Source organism: Prunus persica, chromosome G7, assembly GCF_000346465.2.
Source record: "Prunus persica cultivar Lovell chromosome G7, Prunus_persica_NCBIv2, whole genome shotgun sequence".
Classification (NCBI taxonomy): Eukaryota; Viridiplantae; Streptophyta; class Magnoliopsida; order Rosales; family Rosaceae; genus Prunus; species Prunus persica.
In genome coordinates this window covers 14,597,526-14,617,795 of record NC_034015.1, presented here as the reverse complement: position 1 = coordinate 14,617,795, position 20,270 = coordinate 14,597,526, and the positions used below count along the sequence as shown (strand labels likewise).

The following is a 20,270-nucleotide window of genomic DNA, read 5'->3' as shown; positions in this document are numbered from 1 at the left end:
AGTTAATAGGTAAAATGACCAAAACATCATTACACCTAGTTTTCCACGCCATCCCAACATAACTCAGTTTTTCTTTTCCTTTTTACAACAAAGGAAAATACATTTTCAAAAAAATAAGGAAAATTGTTTTTACCAAAAATAATAATAATTGCATTTAGTCGTTCACCTACTCCAGTAATTATCGTTTTGATAATCCCAGTGAAGAAAATTACCAAATTACAACTACTCTTCGTTTTTCAAGCCATCTAAAACTCTGAAAGTTTGATACTTTTTTCCGCATTGAAAACAAATAAGTGATTGATAGTCATCAACTAGTGACTTGACGTGGAAATTACCAAATTATCCATGTTTTAAATAACTTTTATCCATTTCTTCTGTATATATTTTTTTATATTGAGTTTTCTACGGTTTTGCCCCTTGAACTATTTGCGTATTGTCAATTTAACTGTTTAACAATTTTTTGATAAATTAAGGACTCTATATATTTAAAAATCGCCAATTGAGAGCCTACCGTTAGATTCTTAAGGATGCTATCCACTTTTCCGTTAGATTAAGGTCAAATTCATAATTTCGTGAGAATTATGCCTTATTAAAATATCAAATAATAGTATTAAATAGTTGTTTAAAAACAATATGAAAATTTTTATTAAAAAATTAAAATTAAAACTCATCCCTCATCTTCTTCCTCAAACCCTAGCACCCCATCATCTTCTCACCCCCACCCTACCCTCTCATGAACGCCACTCGCCTCCACCCTACCCTAGTGTCACCGCCTCCCATCCCTTCATCTTTCTCTCTCCCTCTGTCTCTCTTCCCTTTTCTCCCTTTTCCCCCCTCTATGTTTTCCATTTCTCTTTCTCTTCCCCCTATGTCTTCAAACAAACCAGGGTTGGGGTTTGTATTCGTTGAGTTTGACACCCTTATGAACAATAACTAGATGTGTGATATGTATCTCGAGTGTGGATGGGTCTTGGGTTGGGATGGGATAGGTCTCGCAGGGTGGGGATGCGGAGTTGTATGGTGGCGTTGGGCTTGGTAGTTTTCTAGGTAGAGAGAAAAACAGAGGATGAGGGAGAGAGAAAGGGAGAGAAGGATGGAGGGGGAAGGGGGGGACTAAAAGTTGGGTCGAGGAATTGGGGTTCTATGAGGTTGATTCAGTGAATTGGGTGAATTAGAGGGTGTGTGGTCGATGGGGGTTGAGAGACAGAGAGAGAGAGAGTTGGGGTGTGGCACAGAGAGATTAGAGGTGGAGGGTGGGGGAGATGTAAGGGGAAAAATGGGAAGAGGATGGTGAGGGCAACGAGGGGGAGGGGAGAATGATGGGGAGGCTGAGTTGATTTTTTTTTTTTTTTTCTTTCCCTTTTTTTAAAAAATTTTAATTTGAAATGTTAAATATTTATTTTATTCACAAAATTTAAATTTTTTTAATTTTTATAAAATTATGAATTTACCCTTTATTTGGATAAAAATTGACAGTACGCCTCAATTGGCGATTTTTAAACCATTGGAGTTCTTAATTTACTGAAAAAATTATTAAGAAGCTAAATTGACAATATGCAAATAGTTTAGGGGCAAAACCGCAGAAAATCCTTTTTCCTTCTAACAAAGTGATATTCAAAACTAACCAAACTCATATGCAAAAGTGCGAATATACTACTTTAGTCAAATGACTTAACCCACATATATTGTTTCTTTCTTTCTTATACTTGTAAGTTGCATGGCATGATTATGATTAGAATTTATCATAATTTGCAGCCAGGAAAGAAAAAACATCTTCCCATTGCTCTCACCTGCCCCCCATAATATTTTCCTACCTAGATTCTTTTTAAATAACATAAAAATAATCAATTGATTTATCAATTATAACAGTAAATTAAGAAAAAGACTTTATAGTTTCATAAAGTTTGTCAATGTGTCAACGGGTCTGACTCAATGAAAAATGGCCCTAACTTGCAGACTATGGGTGTTTTCGGTGCGATAACCACACTGAAACAAAAAAACAGTTTATCGACTGACTATCTGCGATTTAGCCAAAATCCAAACCAACGCCGCACCACACAAAGACAGTTACTGAAGGTGCCAGTTACCGTAGGTAGATGGGGTATTGGTCGGTTACCAAACCTGGAATAACAATCCTGCCAAAAAAAAAACAAAAAGGTAGAGAAAGAGAGAGAAATAACCTTGATTCATCACAAACACAGAGAAGGAGGGAGAGAGAAATTTAAAAAATAAAACCAGACTTAGTTATTAACCTAAGAGCAAGTCCAACGGAAGGGCCCAGCCCGAGGCGAGGGGAAAAAAAAAATGGTGTTCCACCGCGCAGCCCAGGCCCGGGGGGGTCTGGGACCCACCAACTCGGGCCAGCCCGAAGGCTAGACGAGCCCGAGCTCCAACCCGCGGTCGCTGACGTCAGCTCCAATGGGAATAAGCCACGTGTCGCCTCCCCAGCCCTCCGATCAGCATCTCCGAATCCATCCTACGGCTGAGGCTTTTTTGGGCAATAAAAATATGAAAAAAATCGTAAATTTTTTTTTAAAATTCTAAAAAATTCTGATATTTTGTTTCTATAAATACCTATCAATACCCTTCACTTTCAACACCAATCCTCATACATTTCATTATACTTCTACTATTATTCACTCTTTACTCAACATTTTCCTCTTTTTCATCTAGTATTTTGATTTCATATTTTTATGGCTTCTTCTATCGAAACCGGAGGGGCTTGGAGCACCATGGAAGATGTTTCCTTGTGTGAGGCTTGGCTCCAAATTTGTCATTGTCCCGTGTCAGGCAATGAGATGAAATTTTTTCATATGTGGAAAAAAATTCATGCCGAATTTTGTGAAAAAATTCCGGGGTCTACTCGTACAGAGATGACATTATCCAGTAGGTGAAAAATTCTCAACAAAGAGTTGGGAAAATGGAGAGCTGCCCTAGCAAAAGCGATGGACAACTATAGAAGCGGGGAAAATCGTACTAACGAGGTAAGTATTTTATAATTTTTGTTTTATTAAGTTTAATCTCCTAATATATATATATATATTGTTAATATTGCTTGCATTTTCAATATTTTGTTAATATTTCTTGCATTTTAAATATTTTGTTCATATTTCTTGCATTATCAATATTTTGTTAATATTTCTTGCATTTTCAATATGTTGTTAATATTTCTTGCATTTCCACTTGTTTCTTAATTTTCTTGCACTTCTAATTTATTTGTAAGCTTAATTGCATTTCCATTATTATTTTTTTTGTTACTTGCATATCCAATATATTTTAAATATTTATTGCATTTCTATTTTTTTGTTAAATAAATGATACAAGCACAAATGTGGTTCGGTGCAACCGAGGGTGGCAAAAAAAGTTTCAACCATCATGAATGTTGGGAGGTGGTGAAATATTGCAAACGCTTCCTAATTATTCCGACGGATGATACTTTTTTGGTCTTTTCTATTTCCATAATCACCTTGCCAGGCAGTTGGGCAATTCTTCCATTGCCAGTGCATGCAGTCGGTGCTACCAATCATTCCTGGGAATCCTCGAGCTTCGGCTTTTTGTAGAAGTCGTTGGAGGTCCCTGGGAGTAGGTCTACGCAGGTAGTCCCTAGTGTACAGAGTTTCAACAGCTTGACAAAATCTTACCAAAGTCTCCAACGTAGTGGACTTCCCCATCCGGGCAATCTCATCCACCTGATCAGCAGATGCTCCATACGCCAACATTCGTATAACAGCTGTAAGTTTTTGCTCCAGAAGAAGCCCCAAAACCCCAGTAGCATTACACTTTTGAATAAAGTATGCATCATAATTGCAAATATCATACATGACTTTATTGAACAAATAAGGTTGCATTCTAAATCGCCTTCGAAAATCAACATCAGAGTACAAAGAAGTTGGGATAAAATAATCTTCAAAAAGATTCTTACCCCGAGAATGCCTATGTATTTCCACATTCCGGCGGCGGCCGACTTGTGAACCACGGCGGTGACCTTGGTTCTTTTCATCTTGCAAAGCCACTGCTATGAGAACTTGCTCATCGACTTGTCTCTGCAACTCATTGATTTCATCTGCTCTACGGTTTCTCTCATTTGTTTCTCGCTCTAGCCTCTCCAAGCATCTCCTAAATTCTTCCATTGAGAATGAATGAAGTATGAATTCTAAACTCTGAGAAATGAAAATATAGAAAGATGTGGTGTGAGAGGTATGAGCTGAGCCTCTGGTTTTATAGAAAAATTTGGCAAGATAGACATGCCACGTGACTTGATTTTATTGGATGAAAATCTTATCTGAAATTTGAAATTCATCCGAAATTTGAACCCTAATTTGTATGAATTTTGAATTTGAACCCACAAATTTATCTGAAATTTGAATTTTAAAATTCATCCAAAATTTGAATCCAAAAATCTTATCCGGAAATTTTATCTGATTATGAATAGTCTTGACACGTAGGAAACCGGAAATCTTATCTGAAAATATTACTCAAATTAATTATTTTCATTAAAAAATAAGGGGAAAAAACAAAAAAATGAATAGTAATTGTCCTTAGTCATGGCAATGGGTGGAAACACAAAATACTATTTGCAAGGGCAACCACTATTCACGTGAATAGTAGCTGCCCTAGCTCCACCCTTGCCATGGCTAAGGGCAAATGGGTGGAGTTAGAGAGGAAATAGAGAAAAATGAGGGGAGAGAGAAAGGAAGAAGGCCCGTGGTTTTTTGTTTCCTTGGGCAGTGAAAGCTGAAAGGAAACCTTGGACATTTATTAACACCCATTTAAAATATTAAAAAATCCCTTGACAATCAAAAGTTGTTAATATTTAGAATTTAAAATTAATTACATCACCCCATTTGCCCATTTTCCCACTAGAATATTAAAATATTATATAGAATATCAAGATAGGAAGAAGAAAATGTAATGGCGGAGAGAAACATTTCTCTCTCCTTTTTCTTTTTTCCTTCTTCCCTTTTCTTTCCTTCTGTCTTTTCTCTTTGTTTCTCATTTTCCTTTTGTTTTGCATTTCTCTCTTTTCTTTCTTTTTCTTCCTCTTTCTTTCCTTCTTTCTTCTCTCTCTATTTCTCTTCTTCTCCTTTTTTTGGCCTAGCTTGGTGGGGTTTTTGGCCTCTCTGTTTCTCAGATTCAAGGGAAAGACGAGGAGAGGAGGAAATTTAGAGACGACTAGGGTTCGAATTTGAAGGGAGTGAAATGAAATTAGGGAAAGTCGATCTCAACCTCTAGTTTCTTCGGCAAGTATTTGACAATTCACATGGCATAAAACCAATCCACAGGTCAAGAAATTTCATTTTATTCAAGCATTCCAAGCAATTCAGGCATTTCAAGCAAATTGAAGAACTCATGCTCTTGCGACAAAACCATTCAACATCATGCTCTCACAATAATATTGCTCAAGATCATGCTCTAGCAATGCCCAAATCAGAACTCAATACCAAGAGAAAGGACATGCTAAATTCTCAAACAAAAGCAACATGCCAAGCAAAACTTATACACAAGTTTTCCAACTATTCTAGCTGGAACATCCCATCTTTAGAAAATCACTAGAAATCAAACTTACAACCAACAAATCCCAAACTTTCCAGATTAGAACTAGACATATCAAGTTTCATTTTTATAAAATTTCGTTGCATTTAGATCTAGGGAAGCATATCAAACAGATTCTCAAAACAAGCAATGCAGCAGAAACTGCACAATTCCAGCAGCTTAGCCCTTTGAAATTGCACCAAAAATTCATTTTTCCTTCAAATGGCACAACACTAGTTCCAACACAACCATGGAGAAGTCTATTTTTATGCATCAAAATCTCCAAATCAGATTCCAAGAGAAACATTTCAAAAGTTCAAAGAACAGCCCACAAACTACTGTGAGATATTTCCACAAACACTTGGCATGCATTACCCAAGTAAGCTCGTATGAGTCTTGTTTATCACCAAGCTAGAATCCTAAATCGAAAGCTCAATTCAAAATTCAGTACCTAACTCACTAGTTTTGAGAAGTGCAATGGAATTCAAGCTTCAAGCATAGAAAACCAGCATGCAACAAAGGCATCAACATCAACTCATGAACATGCTTCAAAAAAATGGCTCCAGAGAGCATTACAATACAGAAGTTGCAGACCAACTTTGAGGCATCAAAAAAATTCAAAAAATCCTACATATTTTACAAACTATAGTACTCGAGCAGATGAACAATTTTTATCAAGGAAGTTTTCTGATCCGAGCTTTCGAAATATGACTTATGTACTGATGCACAGTACCCACGGGTTCGAATCTTGAAGAGAGAAGAAAGGAGGGTCATGCTATAAAAACAATTCAAATTCAGTCCACAACCACACCAATGCCAAAACCTAAAACACTCAAGCGCATCCACCATGCTAAATAGTCCAAAAGCTATATTAAACCGTGTCACCTTAGCCAATACTAAGCATATAGGCCAATACCAAGCATCCAAGCATACAAACCAAAGCTAAGTGTACAAGCCAATACCAAGCATACAAGCCAATGCCAAGCGTACTCACCAATGCCAAGCATCCAAGCCAATACCAAGCATACAAGCGAAAGCCAAGCATCTAAGCCAATACCAAGCATACAAGCCAATACCAAGCATACAATCCCAAAATCAAGTGTATACACCAATGTCAAGCATCCAAGCCAAATACCAAGAATACATGCCAACATTAAGCATACATGCCAATACCAAATATACACTTCAAAACCAAGGATGCAAGCCAATATCAAGCATACAAAACTAATATAAGACACACAAGTCAATGCAACTCTTGTAAACCACAACCATGCTAAATCAAGCATCTCTTGCCACTCAAGCACATCAATCACGCAAGCTAACTTATTTTGGGCTAAAATTCAACCAAGCCTTATCTTCTCTGTCATGCCACAAAATAAGCCAACTTTTGGTAACCCCAATGGGTAAACTTTAATATTACAGTGTCTAGGAAAGCTCTTCAAGGCGACACCCTCGGTGTCTAAGAAGGTTGGGTTTTAAGCAGGACTATTGCGACCCCTCCAACCTTCCTGGAAAAGACCTGGCTGTGATTTCGAAGACTCTTAATTGGTTATCCTTGAGTTGCTTATCGTTACATTCATATATATATATATATGACCAAGCTAGTAGTTTCCAAAATCATGCTAATCTTCATGCCAAGAAAAACAAAACAACTACGGCTAAGCAAGCAAGCATGGATATTTCATGCATATTGAAGAACCAGCCATGTCATGCCACTACCAATTATTTTGGGCTGAAATTGATTATTTGGCCCATCTCGCTGCCACTTAATGGCCCCAATAATCAATGGGGCTAATGTTGAGGCCCAAAAAGTCATAGGAACCCCAAAGACATTTAAAGCCCAATATAACATATAATGTTGGTCATGCGTTAATCCAAGCCGTATTTTGGGAATTAATTTATTAAATAAATATAGAAATAGTGTACATGTCATGCCAAACCAATAATAGATTTTTCATATGTCAATTACATACCCAGCTCACATGAACCCAAGTCATGTGGTTTAAGGGGCTTGCACAAGGGATTGTGGTGTGGAAAGTTACGGAAGTCCACAAGGCCTACGGAAGTTCTTGGATAATGAAGACTTTGGGCTAGCTACTTGGGAGCACCAAAGTCCAAGTCCATTACTTAGAGTTCTCCAATGTGGGTAAGCAAATGATATATTTTTCAAGCACTTTCTTTTACCCATAGGAAATGGTCATTTTCCAAATGTCTAGCTTTACCCGTTGGAAACAAGCCTTTTTCAGCACTCCCTATTACCCGCTGGAAACAAGCTGTTTCCAGCGCTTCCTTTTACCCATAGGAAATAATCAGTTTATGGTACCTAGCTTCACCTGCTGGAAAATAGCATGCCCTAGTGCTCCCTTTTAACCACTGGAAATATGCTGGTTCAAGCACCTTCCTTTACCTATTGGAAATAAAGGAAAACCCTCACTCTTTATAAATTGGCATTCATGGCTTAGTTAAATGGCACCAATTTTTCTTCAGCCATCAAGCCCTCTTATTTGGCTACTACAAGCAACACAGCAACTATCAACCCCTTTCTTTAGCTATCAGGCCCTTCTTTTAGCTGCTGGAGCAGCACAACAACTTCTTTCTTTGGCTACTGCAAGCATCCAAGCAGCCATCAACCCTCTTCTTCAATCATCACACCTCTTTCCTAGCTATTGCAAGCACCCTAGCCATAACCTCATCTCCTTGAAATCCATCATCTTCTCTATAAAGTCTCACCAAGCATAACTCCAAGTTTTTCCTTTCTTCCAAGTTATAAACATCATAGCCTTCAAACCTCAAGCTTTTCCTCATATCCTCATTCTCTTGAAACTCTTAAATCCCCATAGCCATAGCCACAAACAATAAATTCTTACCACCCAAACTCAAGTATATCAAACACCAAGCCAAGCACAAGCATTCTCATTTGCCAAACTTGTAGGTCTTTAGCTCCCACACTCCAAGCTCTCATGCCCAAGCTCATAAATATCTCATATCAACATCAACAAGTCGTCTTCAACTCATACAGAGCGAGCAACATCTTTACTCATTGTTGGAAGCTTCAATTTCAAGCTGTGTTCTTCCATCTTCCTTTCCCATAAACACATCCAGAGTGAGCAAGCATCACCTCTCACCTTTGGAATCTTTCATTTCTTCCCATTTTTTCTCTTCTGGCAAGCCACCCAAGAGCTTGACGAAGCTTTCGTCAAGCTCCATCCCAAGCTTTCGTCAAGCTTTCATTTCTTCCCATTTTTTCTCTTTTGAAATCTACTAAAGTCACCCATCCTCTCTCTCTCTCTCTCTCTCTCTCTCTCTCTCTCTCTCTCTCAAAAAGCTCCATCCCAAGTTTGAAACACCCAACCTTTTTGCAGACATAGCAAGGTCTTCATCTAGCTGCCGAAAGCACCCAAAATCTCACGCCTTAATCCTTTCTTCATGCTCATTTTCTCTTAGCTCCCAAGCCAAAAGCCTTTCATGCCAAGCCTAGTATTATATTGATTCACCAAAGCAAACTCTCGTACCAAGCATGTGCAACATCGATGCACTATCTCCAACTCTTCGTCTAGCTGCCGGAAACATCATCACAAAGCACTCAGACGTTGGAAGAAGAACAAAGTATTTCCCTAGGACTTGCTTCTCCCTCGAGATGCTTTGGGCCTAGTTCTCGCTAACTCAGAAAAATGGGCAATAAAAGCTTGATTCACCACTCTATGACGGTCCAAAAATCAACAAACCTGGACGAGCCTTCCGATGGAAAAAGACCCCAACAGATGCTTACATTGTTTGCTAATAGACACACTTAGTACTAACAAATTTTTATTCACAACTTTTCATACACTCATACACTCATACTATAATACTCAACTTCTCATACACTCATACTATAATACGTGAATTAATAATACCACATAACAGTTTAACCGTTATAAAAAAAAATATATTTGTTACTTCGTTATCACATTGAATATTTTGATGTATGTTTATTTTATTTATTAAAATTTTAATGGTGGGCATTAAACGAGTTGAACGGTTAAAACCGGCCAAATTAATTGGATCAATTTGATTGGGGTACAACACTGAATGTAATCTTAGACCAACTAAGTCAAACTATAATTAGCTCGGTTAGTTTGATCTATAAGCCGCATATGTGGCAATTTTATTATTTGTTGGCACTAGTATTTTCTTGTTGGTTGTTATCATGTACTATTATGTTTCATCCTCACATATCAACCTTTTATATAATTATATTGTTACTTTGTTACTTTGATAGAATGTTGAATGGTTTTAGGATGCTAGAAATTTGAAAATTAGAATGGTGAATGTAATATTGGTTTTATATGTGATAGAAACTGTTAAGATTATTCCTTGATGATTTTGGCTTCATAACATTGTAAGAAAGATTTAATGTATTTGTTTCAAATTTGAAATATAGAATGGTTGTGTTTCATGTCGCATGACTAATCTAGAAAATGAAGTTTTTTAAAATTAAAAAAAAAGGGATATAAGATGGTCTCATGTTCGAACCCCTATGGCACGTTGATAAAGTATGTGTGTGAAACTCTTCTCCCTCTTGTAGTTTAGACTATCACTTGAATATTTATAAATAAAATTAATAAAAAAAAACTGATATGAATTTATATTGTAATTGGGCTAAACCACTAAAATAATAACTAAATAAATAAATAAAATAGTATTGAGCTTAGACCTAAACCACCAAACTGCCCAAACAAAACCATCCATTAGCGGTTTGGCTTGGTATTTAAGTTCAAATCGAACTAAACCATGTAATTTAATAATAAATTAATTTAGCCGTGATTTATAAGTGAAACCAATCCAAATCGTAACGCGCTCACCTCTAATTTTAGTTGGCCATGATCAAATCATAGTCTATGAGTACTGGATACGCCTAAATATAAGCAAGCAGAAGAATCCTGATAAAAAGATTTATATCTATCTAATTCTGGCCAAATGGCCGATACCATATATCTTTTCCAGAATTCATCTCTGAAATTTTTAGAAGACATGGGGTAAAAGGGACTAATTTTATCTGTCGGTAGGGACAATTTCAGGGGTGGTCTCATTCAGATGTGAAATTCAACCGTTCATGAAAAAAAAAAACATAAAATATATATGACTTCTTGCTTTCTGCAGCAATTACCGTATAGGTTTATTCATAGTATAATGCAGAGATGAACTTATTAGCTAGTGTTCTGCAGATAACAATATATATGAAAAAGGTGTTTTAATAATTAAGCTACATTGCTATGGAATCTGATAGTAATAAGGCTAAATGCAATTTGCAATAATTAATGTGCAAGATTCTGGGAGCAGAGAAGCAAAATACTCAAAGATTTACAGACAGACAACAAATAGATTATTACTGCAATCATAAAGTATTCTTAGCCATAGGCCTGCTGCATATACCAAACCTTAAGCTTTGGCCAAAGGCCTGCATAATAATACATAACTACATAGTACATACACAGGAAGTCTTCATACCTAAAACAAGAAAACAGGAAAAGCACACACAGTGTCTGACTTTGACCGCGGGCCCTCACGATACCTTCCCGGAGCTCGAACACACGTAGAAGGCGAAGAGGGACGCTGCAGAAGCCGAAATGCCAAAGGATTGAAGTTGCCCTTTTAGAGAAATCCACCTCCTCAAGAAGGAGATTCAGCTACTTTCAACAATCTTTATTCTTCCCCAGGCTGCCTTGAAAGCGAGACTTATAATGGGGTTAAGTAGAAACACACTTACTTAATTCATAGAAATTAAAAACACCAACATCATCATCCAGACAAGCGAAGAAACTTAATTAGGCCACCCCCACCAGTTTGGTTCAAGCCATTGGCAGGAGTGGCCAAGCATGAAAAGGAGATGATGGGTTTGGCCCTGCAGCAGTTTTACTAAGAGGGTTTGATCACAAATGTTTGGATTGGTTGTTATAGCAAATTTTGGGTTGGTCATGAGAGTAATAAAAGGTGTGATGACTTGGGTAGTGTGTGGGGACCTTTTTGCTAAAGGAACCAAAAGAAAGTAGAAAAAGCTAGAAATGGAGGTTGCTAATTCAGCATCTTCCAAAGGATATGCCATTGCTTCAAATCTGATACATGACACCTCTTCCTCTTTCACTTTGGCTTTCATTTTTTCTTTTTACAAAGACATATGCACATATTTTTTTATAATGTCAATTTGGCATTGCTAATATATGCTTTTGTTGCGCACAGAGGTTTTGGGAGTGTGTGTGATGCAATAGGATTATACTAAAAGATTTCATGGCCTGCTAAGTGGCAAATGGTTGGACACTGGGCATAGTACGATGACCCTTTTTTTAATCTTTATCACAAATCACAGAACCAGTACAACAAGTGAATCTCAGCCATCAAATTCCCTTATGGAAATTTTTATGTCACCGCAACTCCGTCACATATTGATACTAATTTACGTGTATTGAACTTATATATTATTCAGGATAAAGATTTAATAGGTATGTATATGTTATAACAATGTGATTAATAAATATGATGAAGCAATGTGATACATGCAAACATATTATTCATTGATTAATAACTTGGGTTTTGGATTCTATGAGGGGATGAATCACTTGGCCTGGTAAGACCGGGTTTGCTGCGTGGCGCCAAATCAAGTGATGTACACGGACAGATCTTTGGCTTTGTTAACATGGAATTGCACCCTCTTTAGTCTGAAAATGTAAAAGCCTTAAGTATGTGATGCAAGGTAGGCTTTTTTCTTGAGTGTTCTTTGCTTTTATATTCTGAGTTGAGATTTCATGCTCTCATAGTGACACCAGCAATTTCGTTCCCTTATTTTTATCAATCACAGAAAGTTTGATACTCTTTCAATTGATTGCGTAATGCCTTTGAAGGAAGGTTCTCTCTTTGATGGTTCTTTTTTGTGCTTTTTTTTAAATATAATTATTATGAAATATTATTTACTTTCTTTTCCTACCTACTTTCTTGAGTTGAATTGCTCTTTGATGAGTCAAGTGACACCATTATAAGTATGGTGTGCTTTCATTTTTCCTTTTCCAGTCGTTCTAAATTTTGAGCAAACCGAAAACAAACCGATAATATTACTTTTATCAAATTCCATCCCTCCTTGATATTACTCGGACTTGATGCATACCTCCACTCTTAAAGATGTGATGCCCATCGTCAAAAGTGGTTCATATTTATATGGTGATTTGTACATTCTGTTTCATTGAAGTGATTTATATGTCGAAGAAAGATTTTAGTATGTTAATTTGCAGAAAGCAAAAAAAAAAAAAAAAGTGTCCAACTTTTCTTTAAGAAATATGTAACTTTAGTAGTAGGGCATTTGTCCGTCATATCCACGGAGAAATTGTGTCCTTGCACTATTCCTGTTATAAAAAATATATAGTTTTCCTCTTTCGTAAAGTCAAATACAAAAATCTTTATATTACAAATAACCTTTATTTATATGTTATTTATAATATAAAGGTTTTTGTATTTGTCTTTACGAAAAGAGGAAAAATATATTTTTTATAACAATTCCTAGCCTGAATTTTTTGTTAAATGAAAAAATGTGTGTGATTTTCCACTTGGTGAAGAAATTGGTGGTTAAACAATTCACAACAGTTGAAAGCTCCATAGTCTTTTCCCCTACGTGAGAGCAGGCACAGTGCACCGCACACACAATAAATTTTAGTATTTATAGGGGATCCATAAAGTTTTGGAAGAATATTATCTGATCCCAATCAAACAAGAGCTAACTAATGTGCTTAATTTGCAGTCCCAGGCGATAGAAGAATAATTAAAAAAAATTGCACACAGTGCTAAAGAGATGCTAAACTAATGTTAATTAAGTATAATCATTTTATTTGAATTCTGTAGTTGTAATTAACAATCTGTGGCATATTCTCCTCTACACTAATTCACTCATTTGAATATTCATTCAGGTGGGAAAATGTGATGTACAAAGATGCGTTAAAAAGCTACCTGAGATTGGTAGATCCTCAAGAATATAATATGACGTGCAGTCATTTTCAACAGGTCATGACATCAACGGAACCATCATCATTCATGAGAACCACCTTTTGCCACCCTTGGCTGCTTTGAGCTTCATCACAAGTTCCTCACGCTGAGCTTCTACTTCGGCGTATCTGAGGCTCATGTGCAGGTAGCGCTCGCGAATGTCTTTCAGTTCTGTCTCTAGAGATGATCTCGAGCGTTCATATCTTTCTTTTGCAGCTTTTTCAGCTTCAGCTTTCGAATTTCGACGAGTCTCTGAATCGTTGTGTCGAGCCTCAGACAACATCCTGCGGGGTGATAATAGATATGCATGTTAAGACTGAATCATACATAAAACATTTAAAGAAAGAAGGCAAATGCTACTTATTAATTTGTTTCTAAGGCATTATGTATCCTATTTCACTCACCTGTCAAGCTGAACTTTATAAGTGTTATTTGCCTCCAATGCCTTAACAAGTTCATCCTCGAGAAATTTAATCTTTAAACCATAGTCAACTCCAGCATCACGAGGACTTCCATCATGAATTTCATTTCCATTATCGTCCTGTAATGGCGAAGAATAAAAGGAAAATAACAAAACAGAAGCTTTGTAAAGTTACATGAAATCACAACATTGAGAGGAGTCCACAATCATATATTACTATGCAGAAATCAATTCTATATACTGTGTCATTAGCTGTAGAAGCAGGATTAATAATGAATATTTCAGATGTCTAACCTCTCTTTGATACTGGTTTCTATAAGGATAATTCTGATCTTTTGCAAGTCCTTGTACCTGACCAGTCTTCAAAAATGGCTTCCTTCTATTATCACGTCGATGACTGCTGTTCTTCGCCATTTCATTCTGTTTTAAGCAAAGAACGTTAGAAACCCATAACTTTACAGTCTTGACGTCAACTGTTAACAAGAAAATAAAGAATCAATGGCACTTACTTTTGGGAGCTTCATATCTTCACCAACAGGAATTACTTTAGTACTGTTTTTTGCGGGGCTGGAAATCTTTGGACTGCTAGAATCCCTCTGTTTCTGTCTTTCTTCCCTAGTTAATTTCAGTTCTTGTTCAAGGGCTTGAGACCTTCTTAGGTACTCACTTCTCTCCTCTTCAAGTAGCTTTATTCTCTGCTGATACTGCTCGTTAGCTCTCTTGATCTGGTTGAGTTCATTTTTCAGCTCAGCATCCTGTGCACATAAAGCCTCTTTAGCAATTAGATTACCTTCCATCTGCAGAATTTTTTCCTCCAAGAGAACTTTATTACGTTTGCAATCCTCCAATTCAAATAAGGCCTTCTCCAATGTTGAGATCTTCTCATGGAATGAACTCTTCTCTGCCTTCAGATCTTCACATTCCTCAGATATTGAATGAAGTAATGCTTCCAATTTTTCTTTCTCAAATGTGGTTGCATCAAGCTCATTCTTAAAAGCCAAAACTTCATTCTGACAATCAGTTAATTTCTGCAGTTGAACCTTTAAATTGGTAGATTCTTCCACCAGCTGTTGCCGTTCATAATCAGAAACTGTAAGCTTTAGTTCAAGATCATTCACAGTGGTCTTCAATTTTGCTTCACTTGATTTGTAACTCTCAAACAACTTCAATAGTCTTTCATGGTCAGCCATTGTTGATTCCTGGTTTTGTTTAGAAGCAGCAAGCTCAGCGGACAGGCCTTGTAGCTTCGGTTCAGTTTCTGTTCTCATAACATTCAATTCATTCTCAGTCTGTATTGCTTTTGATTGAACCTCTTGGAGAGCAGATTCAAGCATTGCCTTCTCAGCTCGTAATCTGGATGCTTCATGGATGGCATCTGAAGCTAGCTGTTCTCTTTCTTTTTTAGTTGCAGAAATTTTCTTGGTAAGTTGTTCTACCTCTTGCTGAAGACTCTCAACTTCAGTTGCCTTCTCCAAATACATCTCATTGAACAAACTTTCTTCCAAGGTAAGTTTCTCCCTATATGTCATGTTTTCATCAAGAAGTGCATCTAATTCTGAATTCAGGCTTTCCTCTTTTGAGGCAATGTTTTCCAGCATTAAAGAAAGATCTTTTTCCAACACTTCAACTCTTTTGGAGCAATCGGTAAAGCTCTTATGCGATTGATTCAACTTTGCTTCCAAGAGGGAACACTGCTCTTGCAACTCCAGCTTTTGTTTCTTCAACTCCTCATTTGATTTCTGAAGAGAATTGCACTCTTCAATGAGGCTCTCAGCAGTAGCTTGTAGCTTTGGGTTTGCCCTTTTCAGATATTCACCTTCTTCTCGAGCTTCTGACCACTGACTTTCCAAGTGCTTTAGTTTCTGCTTCAGTTCTACTTTATCAGATTCCATCTCAATTTTCAATCTGCTGATCTCATCTTGGAGACTCAGACAATAAGATTTAGACTTGTCTAATTCTAATTGATTGGCCTCCTTTTCATCTGTCAAGTATCTTTGTTGTGCTTCCAGAGCAGAAATATGTGCAGATAATTGTACGTTTTCTTGTTCAAGCTCTGACACATGAAGATCCAGTTCACATTTATCAGCTTCCAGCTCTGAGGATTTCCTTTCAAGCACCTTGTTGGAGGAAACATGGGAATTCACACTGCTGCTAATCACCGTTAATTCATTCCGCAAATCATTCAAACACTTAGAGCTTATATCACTTTCTCTTAACACAATTTCCATTTGTTCCTCTAGCTCTATTTTTTCTGTTTGAAGATCGGAAACCTTAGCTTCTAATTCATTCTGGACCTGCCTTAGAACCCCGATTTCTTCTTCTTTGGTTAGCAAGTTAGCCTCAAGTTTTGCTATCTCAGACCTGTTCTCTGTCAGTTCTTTACCCAGTTCAGTGACTTTAATTTCTAGTTCCATTTTCAAGCTCTCAAGTACTGGAACTGAAAGATCATTATTGTTTGTAATCTCCCCAAGCACTTTCTTATTAAACTTCTCCTCTGCATTCTGTATTCGTGATTTATTTTCAGTCACTGAAACCTCACTGGCTGGAAGATCAACAGGTGCGTGTCCCCCAGTGGAATTTTTCTTTGCTACCTTAAGCTTGAATAAGAGTTCCAAGTTTTCATCCGTCAGCTCATTGCAATCTCTCTCTAGCTCCTCCACCTTTTCTTTCAAGACTTCAATTTCTCTGATAAGATCAGCTTCACCTCCATTCATGGTGATGGAATCCATTTCTGCAGAATGCCTTTCTTGGAGAGATTCAGATAACTTTGCTTTCAATTTAACAATTTCTTGTTCTTTGAAAAATAATTTACTTTTGTATTCCGTCTCGATATCCAAAAGAGTTTGTTTGTTCAGACTCGATCCATCCTCTATCTCATGGGTTTTCTCTTCCAGGGCCTGCTCCAGCTGTTGCACCATGACTTGCAACTTATTCTCTGATTCCTGCAATTGTTGCAGCTGAAGCTTTAAATATCTGTTTTCCTCCGTAGTTTTTTTGATAGAATTCTCCATATCACCAAATTTTTCCTGTAGTTCTGAAAGATTCTCCAACTCCATTTCTTGTTTTTCAATTGTCTCTTCCAGCTCCTGGAGAACCGAAACCAGCTCAATGTTTGATTCTTGACTTCTCTCCAACTGCAGGGCCAAATTGGCTACGGATTCTTTTTGGAACTTCAGTTCATCCTGCAATGCCTTCTCATTCTGGGACGTTCCTTCTTCCAGAGAAGTTACATTCTCAGTACCTGTTTGTTTCACCACTGAATTCTCAAACAACAATTGTAAGTGTTCAACTTCTTTCTTCAAGCCATCACGTTCTGCATATGCTGCCGAAAGCTCCACATTTAAATTTGCCTGCTTTTTTGACTGATCAGAGAATTCTGTCCTCAGTATCTCCAAATCAAGCATTACCTTCCGCGCGTTCCTCTCCCACATCTTAGCTTCCGCATGTAGCTCTTCAATTGTAAATTCTGCAGCTTCCAAAAGGTTTTTAGAAGAATCAGTGGTTGTCAAAGGTGATTCTGTAAAATCTTTCCGAGAATGATTAATCCTGGAATTAAATGATGAATGATTTGATGGAGAAGGGGCATCAGCAGGATAATTTCCATGAGTTGTACTAATGGGGGAGTCGGTTGAATCTTGTCTTCCAATCAAGTGGTTCCCTTCACCACTAAGGTTGCTTCCTGGGGACGCATTATCCCTCCTTATGGAACCCTCTGCCGAGTCATAGCTGTTATGTGAACCTGATGCTGAGAAACTACTTCCCTACAAGAAGTGGGGAAGATATATTAGTTTCATGGTAACGATAGACCAGTAGACAGCTTGTTCATTAGCATTTTATTCCTTTAACAGGGTCTACGCAAATCAGAAAAATAATATAGTCTAGATATCAGACACTCATTAGAATTTTTTTTTTTCTCTAGAAAATCTTCATTAGATAAATTGATACATCAACAAACATAACATTTAATTTCTGGATCACGCTCCAGGTTCAATTGAAGCAACACAAGAAAAGCTACTAAAAGAAGCACGCGATGTTTGTATTGTAGCAGTATTCTGAAAACACAAGCGCTACAATAAATGAGGAAAGAATAGCAGGGGAAAGTTTAAACATACTCTACTGCCAGGCTCTCCAGGATTTGAGGTCAAGCCAAAATCTTTCATGGAGGAAGATCCGACGCTCCTCCCAAATGTACTATTAGATCCATTTGATTTGCTGTCGACATCAAGACCATTTGCATTTGGTTCTTCAAACTGACAGCTTGTCTCTTTTGACTCTTCATCACTAAAAACATGAACTGAAAATCTTCACTATCAAATAGAAAAGTAATTATCTGCAGACTAATGTAAGCAATCATTTGATACTAACCTGAGCCTTTTTCTTGGTGTTAGGCAGTTAATTTTCACCTGCAAAACAGCAAGATAAGCAAAAATCTGCTGAAAAGACAATTCGGAGATGACTTCTAGTGCAATGAGATGGGAGAATGGTGAAAAGAAAATGAATACTCAAATGGATATATTCAAGTTTTTACAGATACCTTCAATGAGTATTCACATGCACCCTTCTAGATTGACTTTGCATAGGCCAGTACTTTAATATCTTCCAAAAATGGTATAGATTTGAAATAATTTTTCATAACAAATGACGAAAGTATCGAAATGCAGGAAACAGTTGGAACAACCATGTTTTAAAGATGGTAGGCATCAATTTTCCAAGGAGATATATTCAGATGTTTTCTATCTTTAAGGAGATGGCAAAGACTATGCACATTCGCCAAAACATAAGAAATGTGCGTTGACTCAATTCAACATAACAAGGGGGTCAAGGGGGTCAATTTTTGTTCAACATATCAAACATCTAATGAGAATATATAAATTTTTATAACACACCTGCAAAACTGTCCCATAAGTGCACTTCTTCAATGGAAGAGAAACTGGAACAGAAGAGGTTGAACTTATATAATCCGACATATTGACTGTAGTCTCGCCAAGGATGCCGGATCTTGCCGATCCCTAGGATCAAAAAGTCATTTGGGAATCAGCAAGTAGATAAACCAAAGTCCACATTGAATCACAGAAGATAAAGAAAGTCAATTGCCAAAAATAGCATGTTTGTAACAAAATCAGTGAGAATGAGAAATACCATGGAAAGGACAAGCTTGAAGAAATAATCTTCCATCTCCTTTGAAGAATCATCCTGCGAAATCCATATCGATTCGGAAAGAGTTTCAGTCCATTGACAGTTTCCATTACGCACCACTGCTTTGCTTGATTTAGCAATTGGCTTCCCAGTTTCTACAGAGACAATGGATACAAACAGCTTGTCCCATCCTCTAGGAACCTGCAATCACAAATATCATCATCAGCAAGAAAGACATCAAAAACTCCATCTGCTGAAGGAAAAATCCATAGAACAGAACAGAATGATAGTGTGAATCAGAGTCACTTGATTCCACATGATCATCGGTCCTGATTCCAGGAGCAAAAGATACGGTGTTTGTGTACATATATGGAAATCAAAAACAAAATTTGATTATGGTTTGCAGCATTCAACAATTGTGCACTTCCCCATTATACATTTTGACATAAATTTTCATTATTTTTCCAAAAACTCTTGATAAAGGTCTAGAATTGACATAGATTAATCCCATCCTTTGGGTGTGGGACAGCTCGAGGTATTTACGAAAAAAAAATGCATATTACACCATAATTGTCTACCTCCAATGCAATGCTCAATATTAAGCACAAATGAAAACATAAAGAAATGAATATACCTGGAGGGCCTTAAAGTGAGAGAACTTGAAATCAACCCTCTCCCCTGATTTAGCTGGCCTGTTCTTGTGGAGCCTGAACATTTTTCTCTCAATCAATCTCTCCTTCTCCTTCTTCTTCTTCTTCTTATTGTTGTTGTTGCTGCTGCTGCTGCTGATAATTAGTTAATTAAGTTCTCTTACTCCATAATTACTTCTCATAATAACACATCTCCATCACAACCACCAACATTACCAGCTAGAGAGAGAAACAGAGCATGTCTGACCAGTGTGACCAAATGAATGAATGTCTGATTCTTCTGAATGAAGCGAGAAAACCAAAGTAACAAGGGAGAGAGAGAGAGAGAGAGAGAGAGAGAGAGAGAGAGAGAGAGAAAGCGTTAGCTAGCTGGTCATTGTTGCGAAGGTTGTTATTTTATTTTCCCTTCGACTTTTGGCGTTTGCCTTCTTCAATCAATTCGTTTCTTTGACAAAACAGAGAGAGAGAGAGAGAGAGAGTAAGCGTAGAAATGAATAAATGCGGGTGTGGGCAATGCAAGGCAC

At 37.2% G+C, this 20,270-nt stretch overlaps 1 protein-coding gene across 1 annotated transcript; it reads right to left on the bottom strand.

Annotated features, from left to right (window-relative positions):
• LOC18769168 (intracellular protein transport protein USO1) lies at window positions 13,355–20,270 on the bottom strand. The gene is made up of 9 exons (XM_020569216.1): window positions 19,731–20,270; window positions 19,100–19,297; window positions 18,847–18,969; window positions 18,326–18,363; window positions 18,073–18,241; window positions 14,470–17,721; window positions 14,255–14,380; window positions 13,944–14,080; window positions 13,355–13,823 (listed from the first exon to the last, which is right to left on the bottom strand). Exons 1-9 carry the CDS (start codon window positions 19,809–19,811, stop codon window positions 13,586–13,588), a joined length of 4,362 nt encoding a protein of 1,453 aa, XP_020424805.1. The 5' UTR covers window positions 19,812–20,270; the 3' UTR covers window positions 13,355–13,585.